The 19,377-nt window shown below is 46.6% G+C and overlaps 2 protein-coding genes across 6 annotated transcripts in view; both read right to left on the reverse strand.

The window, feature by feature from the left end:
- The window catches only part of kif1b (kinesin family member 1B), a 74,690-nt gene extending 68,654 nt beyond the window's left edge, over positions 1-6,036 (reverse strand). For all 4 annotated transcript variants that reach the window (XM_062541717.1, XM_062541716.1, XM_062541715.1 and 1 more), the window contains exons 1-2: positions 5,775-6,036; positions 3,988-4,137 (exon numbers count right to left, since the gene is read on the reverse strand). In XM_062541717.1, the coding sequence (XP_062397701.1) occupies positions 3,988-4,093 (106 nt within the window). In that variant the 5' untranslated portion in view covers positions 4,094-4,137; positions 5,775-6,036. The remainder of the gene's footprint in view (positions 1-3,987; positions 4,138-5,774) is intronic.
- Positions 6,037-6,593: 557 nt separating this feature from the next.
- Positions 6,594-19,377, reverse strand: part of ube4b (ubiquitination factor E4B, UFD2 homolog (S. cerevisiae)) — a 34,157-nt gene continuing 21,373 nt past the window's right edge. For both annotated transcript variants that reach the window (XM_062541721.1, XM_062541720.1), the window contains 6 exons: positions 19,213-19,357; positions 18,716-18,850; positions 9,914-10,105; positions 9,180-9,354; positions 8,302-8,448; positions 6,594-8,021 (listed from right to left, as the gene is read on the reverse strand). In XM_062541721.1, the coding sequence (XP_062397705.1) occupies positions 7,957-8,021; positions 8,302-8,448; positions 9,180-9,354; positions 9,914-10,105; positions 18,716-18,850; positions 19,213-19,357 (859 nt within the window). In that variant the 3' untranslated portion in view covers positions 6,594-7,956. The remainder of the gene's footprint in view (positions 8,022-8,301; positions 8,449-9,179; positions 9,355-9,913; positions 10,106-18,715; positions 18,851-19,212; positions 19,358-19,377) is intronic.

The raw sequence follows: 19,377 nt of genomic DNA on the forward strand, positions 1-19,377 counted from the left end.
CACCATCTCATGCTCCATTCATCCCAGTTCTGACAACTGGCTGTCCATCAGTGGCGGAGCCATTCTTTTGCTGACACGCCCCCCCACCCCCCCACCCCTCTCTCTCAGGTAGTCCTCGTTCCCAGCAGACAAGCTGTCAGATCGCCTTGTACCTCCATTTGCCAAAGATGGAGAAAGTCTCCCACTCAATAGAAAATGGTGGCTTTTGCTGTGTTGTCAGAGTGAAGCATTCTGACCCTCTTAAAAAGGTCAGAGGCCCAGACATCCCACCATAATGCAATTATGTTTTCTTCCCTTTCCTTATATGGACACCCAGCCTCCAAATTAGTCAAAGGTGGAAAAGAGAGACACGCGTGACTTCCACTGGACCACCAGGAAAACCCTGACTGTGTGGTGGGACAACGGGAGCAGTGGCTCCACATCTTCTAAATGGGGCAAAACAGAGCACCAGTGGGACTGGGTGGCAGCAGCAGGCTGGGGTGCAAGGAAGGGGTTACATAAGGTAACGGCAGGAGATGAGCAGACACTGGAGCCACCGACCCCAGCGAGCGTCCCTCCATGGCCCAGAGCACAGGGCGGCCCTTAACGACTATCCCACTCCACACTGATTACATTAGTTCTGCTGGGACCAGGAGCCCTCGGCAGACACAGCACTGGCATACAAGGAGGGAGGGAGGGGGAGGGAGGGGGGGTCAGAGAGAGAGAGAGAGACAGTGAGAGGTCTGGCTTGAGAACAAGTTGGAAGAGTGCTTTGGAGAGGAAGGGTGGGGGAGGGGGTCTGAAATCAGACCCTCAAGACTTAATCAAATAACTACTTCACCACAACTATGCCCACTACCATCCCCCATTCAGGCTCACACATCCATATTGTTTGGCAAAGGGTGGAGGAGAGGAAGAGATAGAGAGAAAGAAAGAGAAAGAGATAGAGAGAGAGAAAGAGGGAGAGAGAAACACAGAGAGAGAGAGGATGGTCCTCATCCACTCCCACACATTTCCTGCAGGGGTGCAGAGACAGAAAGGGGCATCATGAGGCAGCCCCGTCAAAACAGTTGCCATGATCCAGCCACTGACCAGCAGGCTACCATTCTGTCCTCATACTATCACACAAGAAATTCAATAGCGTGACAGTAATGGACTAAAAGGCATCACAGCAGTTCAGAAAGGCGCACAAACACACACACACACACACACACACACACACACACAAAGATAAAGCACAGCCACGAGAGCTAGTCAACATCCGTTTTTGGGGGAAAAAATCCACGTCAAACCACATCAAGTGCCAATATGATATGTAGAGTGCATATGCATTTGAAGCAAGCTCCCATCTTTAGCATTATGCATTTGAATCCAACTTCAATCTTTAGCAATTTATCTTTAAATCAGCAAAATCCCCAAAGTGCAATCCACAAACCCGTGCTTCTCTTTTACACTCAAACATCTGCACGCACATTTTTTCTTAAGCTTTGAAGCTTTTTGAGGATGTGTGAAGCACCTTAAACCACAAGTGAGACCGAGGTATTTCCTGCCTCACACCAAACATGCCTTTGGCGGGTATTTCCTGCTTCTTGCGAAGCAAGCCTTCAGCAAGGCCTCAAGAAACACACATCAATACCACCACCACAACTGAGGCACCAGGTCAATAGTACCCAAGGTCGCATGGATGTGCAGATTGCTTTCTCCATTTCAGGGAGACTTTCCCCCCAAGGGTCATCACATTTAGGAACTGACTGAAGAAATACACTTGTGTCAAAGTCCATCTTGTTTTGAAAGACATTCTAAGCTTCAGTCATGTGATTGTGTGTGCGTGGCACAGCAAATTCAAGCCAGCTCGGCCTAACCGATGCAGCGGGACAAAGCAAGCAGCACTGCTGCTAAGCTCAGGCATCCTCCGGCAGAATGTGCTTATAGTCAGTGATATGAAGCGACCTCTGCAAGGACACACAAGCTCAAACGTGAGCATGCAGCAAGGTCACATGACCTGGAACTCGTCCTTGTTCCGTCCAGACCTACACACACACACACACACACACACACACACACACACACACACACACACACACACACACACACACACACACACACACACACACACACACACACACACACACACACACACACACACACACACACACACACACACACACACACACACACACGACTGCTGGGTGTACCTTCCGCATTAGTGTCCTGATGAGGAAAAGCATGGGCCCGGAGCCAACACTGCTCTGCTCTGCTCTGCTCTGGGGCCTGCGTGTGCCGTAAGCAAAGAGCTAGAAAAGACTGCAGCTTCACCTCGCAGGCTCTCACCGCCCTGCTTCAAACCCTGCATGCATACCTCTGCATCAGACACCTCTACTGCAGACCAGCCTGTCCGCAGGGACACAGAAAGGTTCCACCAGCTACCACACACTTTCAGTGCAGGGAACATTTTACAAGGAAACACGTGTGCATTGTAGTATGCTTTGCTGAAGTTTTATAAGGAATCAAACGGAACTCAACACACATCCACACTGAAACAATGAGGTTTACCTTGGCAAAAATGACAGCCAAACATGCATTTAACTGAACCTGAATGAACACACAAAAAGGCTACAGAGTTCACAGAGGCAGATTGAACCTTGTAATGAAAGGGAGTTGTTAAGCATGACCATCTCTTGTGGATCTTGTGATGACCCACACAGGGTTCTCTACTGACCTACTTCACCGACAACAAAACGTACTGTGTGTGGCTTGCAAATTAAAAAGATGACTTTTCCAATAAGTTATATTGTCTATGGTCTTAGTTGCAAAAAAAGATAAACCTCTTTGAAAATATATATATGTTTAAACCACAAACAGACTGCTGAAATCTGCATTATATTGCTCTTGGCAGTACAGATTCCAGCTGATGATTCATACTGGGTGGGCACGATGATTCACTAACTTACTAACGCACGTCATAAGGCCGCGTATGTCCATCCTGGCTGATCAAACTACATGTGTTTTTCCACCTAGGTCACTCAGAAAACAGTCCCATTCCCCAGCCAACAACATGAGGTACACACCAATATAAAGTCTGAGCTTAACTCATAACTATGCTGATTCTGTGATTTGGATGTCTAATAATAGATTCAATGGATCACAAGACTTTATATCAACAGGAGTACTTCAACCGCTTTTGACTAAATGATTCAGGATAAATCATGGCCATCCAGAAGCAAACAGTTAACATAGCAAACTCATTAAGATTGACCAATCACAATGTAATATTCCTCTGCAGTGGGCCCTGGGCAGATGGTGTCTAAGACATCAACAATGACATACCCTCAACACCAACTACTACATCTGAATCGTGATTGAGAATGCTGAAACACACACACACACACACACACACACACACACACACACACACACACACACACACACACACACACACACACACACACACACACACACACACACACACACACACACACACACACACACACACACACACACACACACACACACACACACACACACACACACACACACACACACACACACACACACACACACACACACACACACACACACACACACACACACACACACACACACACACACACACACACACACACACACACACACACGGGGTGGGAGGCTGCCAGCCAGGGGAGGAGAGAGTGGCTTCAAAATGGACCAGCTCAGCATTCCTGACACAGAGAGATCCTCCGGCACCAAATCCTTTGCTTCCACCTCCTCTTACCAAAGAGAGGAGGGAGGCTACTTCTCAGGCTCTTTTTCACAGCCTTTCAGCATCAAACTGGAGGTTTACGCTTTTTCCTCCCCAATTTACAGCTCAGCAGATTTATTCTGATGTCTTAGGCCTGCTCATCTTACTTTGGGGTGTGCAATGCTAGGTCTTGGGTTTTGAATCCATGCAGTTCAAACTACTGACTTGCATTAGAGAAAGAACAAAGCCCACTCCAACATTTGTGTTAGGATAATAAAGAGGGCACTTACTGGTGGTCTTGCCTTGCATCTGAATGATGCATTGGGACTCTTTGCTGGTCTCCCTCGAATTGAAGGGGCGCACTCTCACCGCAACTTTCACCGAGGCCCCCGACATGGTTGCGACTGTGGGGTTTTCACACCCAAGTTATTCCACTTTTCCTAGGGGGGGGAAATGTGAAGACCTTCAGATTTTCCTCACAATCAACACAATCCTTAAATGAGCCAGTTATGACACAATTACACAGTTATACACATATTAAACTTCAGTCTGGCAGTAAATGCTTTAACAATTAAATGTCACCAAGGGCCTGTGGCAAAATACTCCTCCAATAACGATCTTGCTTGACTGCAATCCTTCACTAGAGCATTGAGGCAGAAGACAACTGCATTATAACCATTGCGCTCTCTGAATTGTGTTTAAATCAGCGTTTGTCATAGTTGAAAGTTACAGTAGGTCTATGCGTAAAAGTCAACACAAAAGCCTGATAAACAACAAATGGTGGCACATAATAGTGAATGCAGGTAGCCATGTGTCATGAAACTGTCATGTCAGGGACAACAAGACCAAAGGAATGCGAGAACACACTGAGCATAAACAGCTACCAATGAGATCCAGTAGGCCTACGGCTATTTAGTTGGATATCACACAATTAATATGATATGTAACATTACAGCGGTCTGCGATGTGTGAAATGCCCTCAGTCGTTTCCATTCCCGAACTGTATTTCTCCGGCTCGACTCGTTGTAAACATGGCTGCCGCTAACCTGCGGCAGGGATGGGCCATATCTGGACATTCCATTTAACCACTGCCCGACTAGCTTGTAGATTTATTTGACAATATAGTCATCTATATTTGTAAACACGAATATTTTCGCACAAGACGGAAATTCATCACCTAACCTGACGGCTGTCTTTTGGGATATAATTATCGACTTTGGTTGGCTCAAATGCTCCTAGTGCTGAAGGCTAAGCCCCAATCTCTTTAAATTTGTAACAATAATGTTCGCAAAACTCTCATGATAGCCTTCTTGAAAAGAGATGTTGTGATCCAGTGCCCTTGTAGCCATTCCCTTCCTAAAGCATACGCCCATGAAATTCTATCCGACTACTTTGGGCAGAAGAGAAATGGCTAGGCTACCAGACACAATAACACTCAGATTTGCCCATGCAAAATCTTTTGATATGAACTAATCTGCAAGTGGTATTACAGTCCAGATTGTAGGCCTGTGTCTAACAGTTGCCTGTGACATAGCCTACGTATTCTACAGATGTTGAGAGGAAATCTGTAGGATCCTATGTCGCCTTGCGGTAAACTAGCCAAAATAGAAGCCTATGGTTACAATGTTGCAACTTCATGCGCCGGTGATTTTCAAACGAATATTGATACATATAAATCATCCATGGCTGCAAATCCACACAACAGCATTAACGATTAAACATGGGAATGTAATTGACGATATCATTTCGCCTGATTCCATCATATTTTAACCCAAACAACTCTTCAACGCCCTTAATAGGACAACAACTTGACGGGGCATCATTTACATTCAGAAACGTCAACAAATGTTACATTGCACAGACATAAAAAGAGAAAAACAAAACAATTTGGTTAACCTAGCTTACATCCCGCGGAGGCAAATATGGTTCCTAAGCATTTGACCCAAAATACCCCTGCCATCTTGCAAACAATGCTGCAGTACAAAATATAGCTATAACCTTAATAATGCATCCATGACAATGTATTTCTGTCTAAATTCATCAGAAGGGTAAGTAAGTAGGCCTAGAGATTACTCACCTTAGGCGATCTACTAGAAAAGACTAGAACACCATAGAAAACCAGCAGGATTTGGAGGCTGAATGACGTCTGGATCAATAATCAGAGTATAGGGACAGGAAAAGATTCTACAGTTCCGTTTTTGTCACATACACCCATTATAGCAATGCTTCATTCTCCACCATACGGGCTTCCACTGCATTCGGTGCTATCGGCCGAAGGTTATTTTTCCTTGCGAGATGAGACTAGCGGTGCTGGTGGATCGGTTCACTAGCTAGCTTTGGAGATGGTTGAATGCCTTGATTTACTGAAAAGATTACGTCAACTCTGGCTTCGCCGTGTTGACTGTCAGCTGGGTAAACCAATTGTATCGGGTTTGTCCTTGTGCGTTGTAGTCGTCGTCCAATGACTATCTTCAAAGTACATGAAGGGTTGGTACTGTCGTCGTGACGCAATACTGCAGGATTTCTTACGGCCCTCGCACCATTATTACTAGGTCGCCTGCCTGTAGTGTGAAAATACGCCACCTGGCAGGAACTTCAGGAAAGTGTAGGCTAACCAAAGTTGGTCTTTTCAAAAACCTTTCACTTTATGTTAAAACTTTGAATGATTTTAATTCTTTAACATTTGCCTTAATATCCTCAAACTCCAGATGAAAATATGGCCCAAGTGTGTAGACCACAAGATGGCCATAAAAATTGAACATTATCAAAGTAGCCTACTCCAATGTTTTTTCCAATGTTTCACACTCCAGCATTTTTAGCAGAGTAAAGGACAGGCTACAACACATGCCTTTAATCTTCAACCATAATGAGACCATGTGGAGAACCAAAATAAAAGTTCACATGAGCGCTTTTATTTATTCACACTGACAAATCCCCCTTGCATGATTCCATGTTTAAAAAAACAAGCATGACACTAGAGTAGCAAGTCTGTGTGCATCACCATTTATTACATTTCAAAGTCCTGAATCCAAAAAAAGATTTGTAGCAAAGGAAGCAAAGTCCTGTACAATTTAACTTTTGTAATCTCTTTCTTTTAAATAAAATCGAGGGGAGGGAGGTGAAAAAAAAAAGGACTCGGCCATATAACTTCACAACAGATTTCAACAACCAAAGTGGGGGTGGGGTGGGGTGGGGGTGGGGCGGGTATGGACAGCAGGATCTGATGAACCATTTTCAGTGTGGGCACAGAAATCAATGACAGTTTTTGAAGACAGACATCTGGTGTGAGCGCATCGTTCTCTAATGCTGGTCATGCTGTACGAATGCGTCACACTCGGATGAGGTCCTTGGACTCGCGCTCGAGCATCATTGCGATGGTCCACCTCCGTCGGCGCACGGAGGTGCTGCTTCAGTCATGAGCATGACGACTTGAAGTTGACAGGGTGACACATTCGATACCACAAATCATTTGCTGGTCACTCCAGAGTTGCACTGACCATTTCAAAATGCCGCCTAATCAAATCCAACCTTTTACTTTTACAGCAACGATCCCCTTTTAGGCAGTCGATTTCAGGACATTTTTTTAAATACACTTATCCCGTTTCTTTCTTTCCCAGGGTCATCAGTAGAGGAGAATGCATGGTGATTTGACATTAAAAGCCAGAAGCCGCCTGACTGTGTGGGAAGAGCAGTTTTGCATTTTCTAGACCACATCTACTCATCTTGTTTTACCTCATTGAAATACTGAAAGCAAAGTAGGATGAAATGGGCAACAAAGAGAACAGTCCATCCATCCAGTAAAAATCAGTGTCCTTTTCTTTACCTCATTGTTAAAATCAGTCAAAATGCACAAATAAAGTTGCCTTTTCTTTTACTTTGTAAATGTCACAACAAAAATCCTGGGCTCTTTTAAGATCCAATTAAGAGGCAGTCTAACTACTTTCCGCAAGTTCTCAGCAACCCCTGGTACTCATTCAATTAAATATATGTATATATGCCGATATATATACAAAGTCATCAGCAAAACTTTTTGTTTAAAAGTCTAATTTTTTATTATGCTTTCGTTTTAGACCCAGGAGCCTAAAAGACACGGCTCAATGAAAAAAAAAAAAAAAAAAAAGGGAAGGAAATGAAATCAGAATATTTTCCTTTGTGTTACTGTTGTTTATCTGATTTTCTCTCTCTTTCTCTCTATCATAGCTTGGTGTTGAATTCTGGCATGGTGAAAACCTCCCTCACTGATGGTCACATGTGGTTTACTAAGACAATCTGCCCCCCTGCTTCTCCCGCATCCAGGCATGGATACGCTCCTTCAGCTCTGGCACTGTGACACAGAAATCACACACACACACACACACACACACACACACACACACACACACAAACACATAAGAAATATGTTTTAGCTGAGTATCTCTATGCAGAAAAGATGAAAGTCATCTTCGACATACACCGATGTATGTATTTCAGTACATCTAGGACACACGTCATGTCTTTTGTAGATGTCATGAGATATCATGTTTGTGTTATTTGCATAATAACATATTTGTGTTTGGTGTGGTTTTTTTTTCTGAAGGCGTATGTATGTACAGCATATTATTTACCAGACTCCAGCATGCTCTCCGTGAGTTCCTGTCGGTTGAAGGGGTCCGTCGGAGAGTTGAGGAGATGCCGCAGGATGATGGAGCGGTCCATGATGTTGCCGGACGGCAGAATCACCGGATCAGTCATCAGGGTGTCCATCAGAGGGTCTATTATAGACACAGACGGACAGAGAGAGAGGACTGATACCACAGCTCGACCACACAGATCACCAGGCTGAGGCAGCTGACAGGCAGCTACAGCTATGAATTCACATTAGAGTGTAGGCTCTCAGTGCTTCTACACCCTCGTTCAAACGACAGGAAATCTTTTTTTAAAAGATGTGGTGAAATGTTATTGCAAAAAATTACTGTAAAATAACTGTTTTGGCCAGTAGCCAGCTCTTGTGTATGGCATGAGAAGAACTAACCCCACCATAAATAGACAGATATATAGATATTGGAGAGGCATGCTGTTTATACCCTGCTCCCTAACCCAAAGACCTGAAAGGGGTCATGGCAAAGGATTCTATTTATATACAGGGATTAAAAATAATACTGTGGGATCACCAGTGATGTTTCAATCTAGGGTTCCACTTAGTGAGACCTCCAACAGTGCTGGGGAGAGTGGGCATACCACGCTGTAGCTTTCCCAATTAAATAGAGGTGGAATATAGGGCATGTCTCCCTACACAACCTCTCGTATGTGTACAATTCTATGCAGACACCAGGCAGGTTGCGGAGAGGATGGAGACCTTTTGTGCCAAAAGTGTGATACAGGGCTCTGTGTGTTTGTGTGTGTGTGTGTGTGTCTTGAGTGATAGGAAGACAAAGGGAATACAGAAGGTTCAGGGGAAAAGTGAGACAGATGAAAGACTGTCAGTCACAGAGGTCATTCTGACCTTTAAACTCATCGGGAGCGTCACTGTAGTCCATCTCTGACTGGGAGTTCTTGGCCACAATCTCCTCCACCTTCTCCGAGAGCAGCTTGAACTTCTCAATGGCGATAGTGGATTTGATGCCAGCTTTGCGCATCTTGGAGATTACCTCCTCGAACAGCTCCCTGCTATACGATCTCTGCACCAGGGAGAAAAAGATACAGACAAAAAAGTTTTAAAAAAAGAGAATATAAGCAGAGAGAAACAGAGACCGAGAGTAAAGGAGGGAGGATAGGAGATGATTAGATAAAACAGCCTCTTTGTATCATTTTCCACAAGCCTCTAGAATAACATGACACAGCATTTATCCCCCCCACCCCCCCCCACTCTCAGGACCCACACTCCGCAGGACACGGGCAATGCAATATATGGAGTTTGCTGACAGGGAGACTTTTTGGGCTGTTGCTCCCCCTGAATTTATTCATCATTTGAGGGAGGATAGCAGAACTCTGATGATGAGGTTCAAACGGAGACAGGTGGAGATGGTGGGTTTCGAGAGCTTTTATTTCATGTGTGGATTTCAAAAACTGTGACATTCTTTATCACCAATTTAACTCTCTCTCACCTGGGCCACTTAAGACTGTAGTGAGAGTGAAGTTTTACCCCGCTGATGACGTGTTGTCACAATGGTTATCTGGCTCAGTGCGGGAGGAACCGCAGGCCTTGTTTTTTAAAAGACTAATGCAACAGGAGCCCACCTGGTCATCAGCGATAGCCTTGGCGAAGCGCGCGCAGTCCAGCTGCAGGTAGATGTCCGTCAGCTGGTCCAGGAGCTTTTTGGGCTCGAAGCCGTACTTCTCAGGGTTCTCCACCTTCAGGTCACGGCACTTGGGTCCACAGAGCTGCTGGAGGTTAAAGTTCAGCATGGCGGCCAGACGGGGTCCCAGCTCCTGTATTTGGTGAGGGTGAGGGTGGAGGGTTGGGGGTAGGGGGGGGGATAACCACAGGCAACCTGTCAGTCACACACCGCTGCACTTATACAGCTGCATTCTTTCCACAGACTCCCAGCCAAGCACTGAAGTGCTGGCGGAGCTCACTTTCAATGGTGTCCGACTCCGCTCTCCCCCCGCTCCTCCCAACTCCCCTTCCTCTGCCACTATCTCTCTTTCCTCTCTGGCTAAATAAAACCTGTGTTCTGCCCCCCCCCCCCTTCAGCAGCTCAACTTTCCATGGGGACTATAAATACCTGAGCAAATCAGGGTACAAAGTGGCCCATCTGGACCGACTGCAAAACATGAACCCCATTCTGTTTCTACATGCACCTCAGCTGCAGGGTGCTACATTTACGGCGAGCATTGTTTTGTGTCATGTATAGAATGGCCTGCTCAGAAATACATCAACACATCTAAACACTATACCTTCACCTGGTTACGTGTATGGAGACATCATTTGATCTAATTTGATATTGTTATATGTGCTATATGCAAGTTGGAGATGTCACACATGCAACAATGCTATGAAGCAAGGAAATATGACTTTGCAACTAGATTCCTTTCAATTATTTCTCATTTTGCAATTTTTGCAATTTGCAACAAGGCTTGTGTAAACGTTCTGTAATCTCCTCGTTTCAGTCTTGTAAGCAGTGACCTTGCAAAATGCCCAAAAGTCTTGGCCAAATCCTAGTCTGTGACTACATGTGGGAGGGTGTCTGTGACGGTCCCGAGTGTGACCGCACATATCTATCGCCTGGTCGGCACAGACTATGGATTTATGTAATGTACGAACTATTGGATACACCTGCACGCACACACAACCAATGCACGAACTCCTTTCATACACACGCACACACAAACAAATGCACGAACTTCTTTCATACGCACGCACACACGAACAAACTCAACGTTCTCATCAATGTCACTCACGTCAAAATATATGGACTAGATAAGAGTATTAAAACTATGCATTTTATTTATACAAAGTTGGTGCACAAACTTTTGTGTAAAGTGTTTGCATGTTTGGTTACCGGCGGCTGCTGCATTCTCCGACTTCTGACTGTCCGACAGTAAAGGGGTGCCGCCGGGGAACAATGGACTGTTTATTGTGTTCCGGGGGAATTGGCCACGTTCATGTGGGTAGCGCGGAAGGGGGGGAGCAGGGCAATCCTGATCAAGTTGCTTTGTGTATTTGTCCCTGTAACTACCTGTTTGAATGTGTTTATTATGTTATGTTTATTTGAATTGGTTATTAGTTTATAGAGAAATATTATTATTTTGACTCAGAGTCTGTCTTGTGAATTATGTGTTAATTGTTTGTTTTGTGTTCACCTGTAATTAAGAATGGTGCTGGTCACCTGTGTATATGTTCACCTTTTTGTCAGTCATTGTCAGTGCTAGTCTAGTCTTGTCTCGTGTGTTTGACTATAGGCCTAGTGACTCTGAGAACTAGTTTTTGCTATTATATATTTACATTGCTATTCTTCTATTTTTGTCGTAAATTACTTTTCCTTTTTGTCACCCGGATTTGCTTGCTTTGACTTGGTAAGCCCTACAATTAAATTGAATTATTTTTTCATCTTATCTGCGTTGTCCCTCTGACTCTGTGGCCAAGCCCCAAACAAATCGACGAGACTCATAGCAGTTCCGTCACAACTGGTGGCAGCGGTGGGATTGGCCAATAGAGGGCAGCAGATTTTTTTTTATTTTTTTTTTTTTTTTATTTTTTCCCTGTCCCTTTTTGGGCTATTTTTCCTACATTGGGAGGCTTTTTCCTACATTTTGGAGCTGTTTTTCCATACATCTCTGGTGGACTACTTTTGTGCCATGGGACCCAAGAAGGTGCACGCGGTGCAGCAGAAGGTGGGCCCCAGCGGGAGAGAAGACGAGGATGGTGATGAGCCGGAATTAGCCAGTGTGTCCGAAGACGCGTCGATGCAGGAACTTCGGGACATGTTCCGAAGCCACATGGCCCAACAACAGGCCCGAGACACCCTTATGGACCAAGAGGCTACACGACAGGAGAATCGGTGGAAGACCCTGCAACATCAGTTCAGTCTCCTGCAGCGGGAAGTGCACGAGAGGACGTCACCAGATCCTGGAGAGCCTGCTCTGAACAGCCGTCCGGAGCTCCAAGCCAGGTCCTCAGCCATAAGCGGCCATCCCGCACCACTCCGGGCAAGTAGTCAAGTCAGAAGCCAGATAGAAAAGGAACCTCGAATGCAATGTTTGAAAGACACAGATGACATTGAACACTATCTGGTAACGTTTGAGAGGATAGCCATGGCGTGTCGGTGGCCAACAGCCGACTGGGCAGTAAGGTTAGTGTCCCTCCTGTCGGGCAAGGCTAGGGCTGCTTATGTTAATATGGACCAAGAGGATTCACTCAATTATGATAAAGTGAAGGTGGCCATTCTAGAGAAGTATGACATCAACCAGGAAAGCTACCGGATACAGTTTCGGAGTTCCAATGTGCGTGAGGAAGAGACACCGAAGGAATTGTATGTCCGGCTGCGAGACCTGTACCACAGATGGGTACAGCCCCAACGGCACTCCAAGGAGGAGATCGCAGAGGTAATCATACTGGAACAGTTCCTTCGCATGCTGTCCCCTGACCTCCAGGTGTGGATAAAGGACCGTGACCCCGATTCTGCCGCGGAGGCAGCCAAGATGGCTGACATCTTCGTGGCGGCCCGGCGTAAAGGCCAACCCTGGACATACACCCACTGGAGAGGGAACAGAGAAACCAACCGGCCTCCCTGGCAGCCTCCACCACCCAAGACCAGCAGTGAGGGTAAGTCTGTGAGTGATAGGGGTGGTCCGTCCAAACAGAGCCCTGGTTTTAAGTCTAGTGGCCCCAGAGTTCCAGTCTGCTATCAGTGTGGGCAGGAGGGCCATATAAAGCCAAAATGTCCTAACAACCCAGCCAATCAAGCTAACATCTGCACAGTACCTAGGGCCAGCTCTCCCAAGAACCTGGTAGCGCTCCACTGTCATGCTGTAGAAGTAAATGGGCGGGAGGTTAGTGCACTGTTAGATACGGGAAGCATGCAGTCTTTAGCCTCCTCAGAGTTAGTGCCACCCAATCTTAGGAACTATTCAGTGCTGACGCAGCTGCGGTGTGTCCATGGGGAGGAAAGGTCGTACCCAACTGCTAGTGTACATGTGCAGGTATTAGGGCAGACTTATCTGTTAGAGGTTGGGGTGGTGGATAGTTTGCCTTATCCAATGATTTTGGGCCAAGATTTTCCCACTCTGTTTGATCTGGTGACTGCTAGGAATGATTGTAACATGGTTGTAACACGAGCCATGGCTACAAATAGTGAAGTTGAGTCCAGTCCAGTCTCTGCCCTGCCTTTCTATAATGCTGACATTGAGGCCCTGCCAGGGAAGGGTAGGAAAGCTAAGAGTCAGAGAAGAAAGGAAAAGTTCCAGTATGGGGCGTCTCAGTGTCAAGAAGAGTTGTCACCAGAACAGGTGGAGGTGCCTTTAGAGATACCCCAAGATATTAGTATGCTGCAACAGCAGGATCCACACATTGGGCCATTATACCAGCAAGCTCAGGAGAGGGCGCAGTGTGGGGGTGATGATAGTGGGGAGGCAGGACATGGGTTTTACCTCAGGAAGGGGGTGTTATATAAAGGGGGTGGATCAGAGGCAAGGATAGTAGCCCCTCAGAAAGTCAGAGGAGTAGTCCTGGAGTTAAGCCATTCTATCCCCTGGGCAGGTCATTTAGGCAGACAAAAGACCAGTGACCGTGTTAGTCGCCATTTTTATTGGCCGAATATGAGCAAAGACATTGCTGAGTTCTGTAGGGTATGTCCAGAATGCCAGAAAACCTCTAGCAGATGTCCCCCTAAGGTTCCCTTAGAGCCTATGCCCATAGTCGGAACACCCTTTGATCAACTAGGTATGGATGTGGTAGGACCCCTTGAGCGTAGCAAAGCTGGAAACCGCTATATGTTGGTGATCACTGATTATGCCACTAGGTACCCAGAGGTATTTGCTTTGAAGGCAGTGAAGGCTAGAACGGTGGCCACCTGTCTCATTCAGCTGTTCTCCAGAGTGGGTTTCCCTAGGGCCATAATCACAGACCAGGGAACTAATTTTATGTCAAAGCTCCTTAAGCAGGTCTATACACTGTTAGGGATAAGGGGCATACGGACTACACCTTATCATCCACAGACCGACGGTTTGACTGAGCGGTTCAACCAGACCCTCAAACAGATGTTGCGCAAGTTTGTGAGTGAATCTGGTGCTGACTGGGATAACTGGATTCCCTACCTTCTCTTTGCCTATCGTGAGGTCCCGCAAGCTTCGACCGGGTTCTCCCCTTTTGAGTTATTGTATGGCCGGGACGTACGAGGACCCCTGTCCCTGCTGAAGGAAGCCTGGATGAGCGACGAGGAGGTTCCACAGTCCCAGAGCACACTCGCCTATGTCTTGCAGATGAGGAAGAGCTTGAAGAGTATGGCACAGCTCGCCCAACAGAATCTGGAACAGGCACAACAACGCCAGAGGACCTACTACGACCAAAGAGCCAAAGCCAGAAGCTTTCAAGAAGGAGACAAGGTCTTGGTGATGCTGCCCAGCGATACCAGCAAATTGCTGGCAAAGTGGCAGGGACCATACCAGGTGACTCGTAAGCTTGGATCTACTACGTATGAGGTCGTTAAGGAGGGGAAGAAAGGTTCCAGGCGAGTGCTGCACATCAATCTCCTGAAAGAGTGGCGAGAGCGACCAGGGGAGAGCGCTGAGGTGTTCATGATCCGGCATGTGAAGGATGAGGAAGAGGTGGAGGAGCAGTACCTACCTGTACCATCGGAGGGCGCCCTTGACCTTAACCATCTTTCTCCTGCCCAGTTAGCTGACATCCATCCTCTCAGCAGCTCAGCCTTGTTCAGTGAGAAGCCAGGATACACCAGACTGGTAGAGCACCACATAACGTTGTGTGATGGGGCTGTTCCCCGTCGCATGAGCTACCGCATCCCGGAGCGTCTCCTGGTGGCATTGAAGGAGGAGGTCGACCAGATGCTGACAATGGGCATCATTGAGCCGTCTACAAGTGAATGGTGCAGCCCGGTTGTATTGGTGCCCAAGAAAGATGGGAGTCTACGCTTCTGCGTTGATTTCAGGTATTTGAATTCCGTTTCAAAGTTTGATTCATACCCGACACCAAGAATTGACAATATCATTGACTGTCTAGGCTCCGCAAGATGGCTGACTACTTTAGATCTGGCAAAGGGCTACTGGCAGGTCCCTCTTAGCGATTCTGCCAGGGAGCTAACAGCCTTCCGGACCCCCTGGGGTCTTTTCCACTTCGCTGTAATGCCATTTGGCTTACATGGGGCCCCAGCATCGTTCCAGAGATTGATGGACAAGGTGCTGGCTGGAACCAATGGCTTTGCGGCAGCATATTTGGATGATGTCATAGTTTACAGTAAAACGTGGGACGAGCATCTAAAACATCTGGGCGATGTGCTGCAGCGGATCAAGGCGGCTGGCCTGACCATCAATCCAACCAAGTGTGCCATCGCCAGGAAGGAAACGGCGTATCTGGGGTATGTGATCGGTGGGGGAGTAATCAAGCCCCAGGTACAAAAGCTGGATGCCATTCGCCAGTGCCCCTTCCCCAAGACGAAAACGCAGGTGCGATCCTTTTTAGGTATGGCTGGGTGGTACCGAAGATTTGTACCCAATTTCTCGGTCAGGGCAGCTGCTCTTACAGACCTGACACGGAAGAGCGATCCTGTCCATGTCCAGTGGTCTGAGGAGGCCGGGAAGGCCTTCCAAGACATCCAGAACGCCCTGTGTAATGAACCTGTACTATACTGTCCTAACTTTGAACAGAGTTTTGTGTTGCAGACTGATGCTTCGGATACAGGCATAGGTGCAGTGCTCCTCCAAGGAGAACCTGAACATCGGCATCCGGTGGCTTACATCAGCCGGAAACTCTATCCCAGGGAGGTGCGATACTCTACGGTCGAGAAGGAGTGCCTGGCGGTGAAGTGGGCCCTTGACGCCTTTAGGTACTACCTCTTGGGCCGTGAGTTCCTCCTTGAGACAGATCATCGGCCTCTACAATGGATGGACCGCATGCGAGACTCCAACGCACGGATTACACGCTGGTACCTATCCATGCAGCCCTACCGCTTTACCATCAGCCATGTTCCGGGACGGGATAATGTCACTGCTGATTTCCTCTCCCGCCTGCCGGCTTGAGACCTGAGGAGGGGGGGTGTGTGACGGTCCCGAGTGTGACCGCACATATCTATCGCCTGGTCGGCACAGACTATGGATTTATGTAATGTACGAACTATTGGATACACCTGCACGCACACACAACCAATGCACGAACTCCTTTCATACACACGCACACACAAACAAATGCACGAACTTCTTTCATACGCACGCACACACGAACAAACTCAACGTTCTCATCAATGTCACTCACGTCAAAATATATGGACTAGATAAGAGTATTAAAACTATGCATTTTATTTATACAAAGTTGGTGCACAAACTTTTGTGTAAAGTGTTTGCATGTTTGGTTACCGGCGGCTGCTGCATTCTCCGACTTCTGACTGTCCGACAGTAAAGGGGTGCCGCCGGGGAACAATGGACTGTTTATTGTGTTCCGGGGGAATTGGCCACGTTCATGTGGGTAGCGCGGAAGGGGGGGAGCAGGGCAATCCTGATCAAGTTGCTTTGTGTATTTGTCCCTGTAACTACCTGTTTGAATGTGTTTATTATGTTATGTTTATTTGAATTGGTTATTAGTTTATAGAGAAATATTATTATTTTGACTCAGAGTCTGTCTTGTGAATTATGTGTTAATTGTTTGTTTTGTGTTCACCTGTAATTAAGAATGGTGCTGGTCACCTGTGTATATGTTCACCTTTTTGTCAGTCATTGTCAGTGCTAGTCTAGTCTTGTCTCGTGTGTTTGACTATAGGCCTAGTGACTCTGAGAACTAGTTTTTGCTATTATATATTTACATTGCTATTCTTCTATTTTTGTCGTAAATTACTTTTCCTTTTTGTCACCCGGATTTGCTTGCTTTGACTTGGTAAGCCCTACAATTAAATTGAATTATTTTTTCATCTTATCTGCGTTGTCCCTCTGACTCTGTGGCCAAGCCCCAAACAAATCGACGAGACTCATAGCAGTTCCGTCACAGTGTCAGATCTTATCAGTTATCTGGTGTTTGGGCAGCATTAAAGCGTAAGTTTGGCGGAAAATGAAAATAAAGCTATTTTCTGAATGAAAATACATCAACTAAGCCGTGGAGGAAGTAATTTTCGCTCATCACGCAGTACAGAGCTAGCACTGGCAGGACCTACAGCCCAAAATCGCAAACAGTGGGTCAGCATTGGGCTTTCAGCCATGCGCTTTCAAAATCGCATTTTTAAACCACTAACATTGCTCAAAACAGCGGCAAACCTCGTCAGCAGCTTGCTCTAGGTGTCTACACATAAAACGAAGCACCAATCAGTCTGTAAACTTTGGAATAGTCTGTATACACGTGGAATCAATTCGAGACCGCAACACCGTCTGAATCACAGAAATGTCTCGCGAGATCTCACACGAGAGCTCGTGGACTTTCCTTCGTGAGGAACTGGAAGGTGTTAGTGTTCATAACAGTCTTCTTTTATAAACGTCGGGTTCGTGAGCCAAGTTGTTGGTGGTTCGTTTTATGTGTAGACACCTAGAGCAAGCTTCTGACGAGGTTTGGCGCTGTTTTGAGCAATGTTAGTGGTTTAAAAATGCAATTTTGACTACCCGTAGGAATAGCTCCCGTGCTTCCGTGTGAGATCTCGCGAGACATTTCTGTGATTCAGACGGTGTTGCGGTCTCGAATTGATTCCACGTATACAGACTATTCCAAAGTTTACAGACTGATTGGTGCTTCGTTTTATGTGTAGACACCTAGAGCAAGCTGCTGACGAGGTTTGCAGCTGTTTTGAGCAATGTTAGTGGTTTAAAACTGCGATTTTGAAAGCGCATGGCTGAAAGCCCAATGCTGACCCACTGTTTGCGATTTTGGGCTGTAGGTCCTGCCAGTGCTAGCTCTGTACTGCGTGATGAGCGAAAATTACTTCCTCCACGGCTTAGTTGATGTATTTTCATTCTGAAAATAGCTTTATTTTCATTTTCCGCCAAACTTACGCTTTAATGTCCCAGATATTGTTGCCACTCGAGACAGGCAAAAGACCAAGAACAAATTCTACTGTCCTTTTTCCACCCAGCATCACAGTTCCAGACAGCCAGACTACTAGACACAGACACTACCAAATACTGTACTGAGCAGGATGCTCGTACACCCAACACCATGACATTAACCAGTTGGCCATGCTGACCAATGGGCAGAGGGTGTGTTTGTGTGTGTGAATGGGTGTGTGTGTGTGTGCGTGTGTGTGTGTGTGTGTGTGTGTGTGTGTGTGTGTGTGTGTGTGTGTGTGTGTGTGTGTGTGTGTGTGTGTGTGTGTGCGTGTGCGTGTGCGTGTGTTTGTGTGCGTGTGCGTGTGCGTGTGCGTGTGATTGTGTGTGTTGTTGGGGGTTACTCACAGGTCGAAGGAAAGGCTTCTGGACCTGCTTGGTCAGAATGTGGAACATGTCCACAGTCTCCGTGGCCAGAGCCAAGTAGGAGCGCGAGACCCGCTCGTCCTGGGTCAGCTGGGACTGCCGGCTCTGCTGCTGCTCCTGGGGACCGATCAGAGAGCGAGAGGCAAGTCAGGAGACGCAACAATCACAGAACTCAAAACACAGTGATGCCACAACGCCCTAGCTGCAACTCACTCTAAACAAATCAGTTGGAAGTCCTGCTGTGAACATATTTGCATTTATACATTGCCCCTAAGCACATGAACATCAATCAGAGCACAAACAACAGCTATGGTAGCCAAAACAAATGTTCACTTAATATTTAAAATGCTGTGTGTAATTATACATACAACGGCACCCATGTTTAAGTCTGTTAAACTGTCTGATATATCTGAACTCTTAGATATTCTCTCGAGCGCAGGTCAGTCAGTCTCCTGCAGAGGGAACATAGATGTGCTAACCCTGGGCAGCTGATCCCACTGCTCCTTGTTCTTCATCTCCTCCTGGATCTCATGGATGCGCTTCAGGGACTCCAGGCTCTCGTCCAGCAGGAAGGTGGTGTCGTTGATCAGCATGTTGATGTAGCGCACAAACTGCTTTCCGGAGCTACGCCGGACATGGAAACA

The sequence above is a fragment of the Sardina pilchardus genome, chromosome 7 (assembly GCF_963854185.1).
Source record: "Sardina pilchardus chromosome 7, fSarPil1.1, whole genome shotgun sequence".
In the NCBI taxonomy this organism is placed as follows: Eukaryota; Metazoa; Chordata; class Actinopteri; order Clupeiformes; family Clupeidae; genus Sardina; species Sardina pilchardus.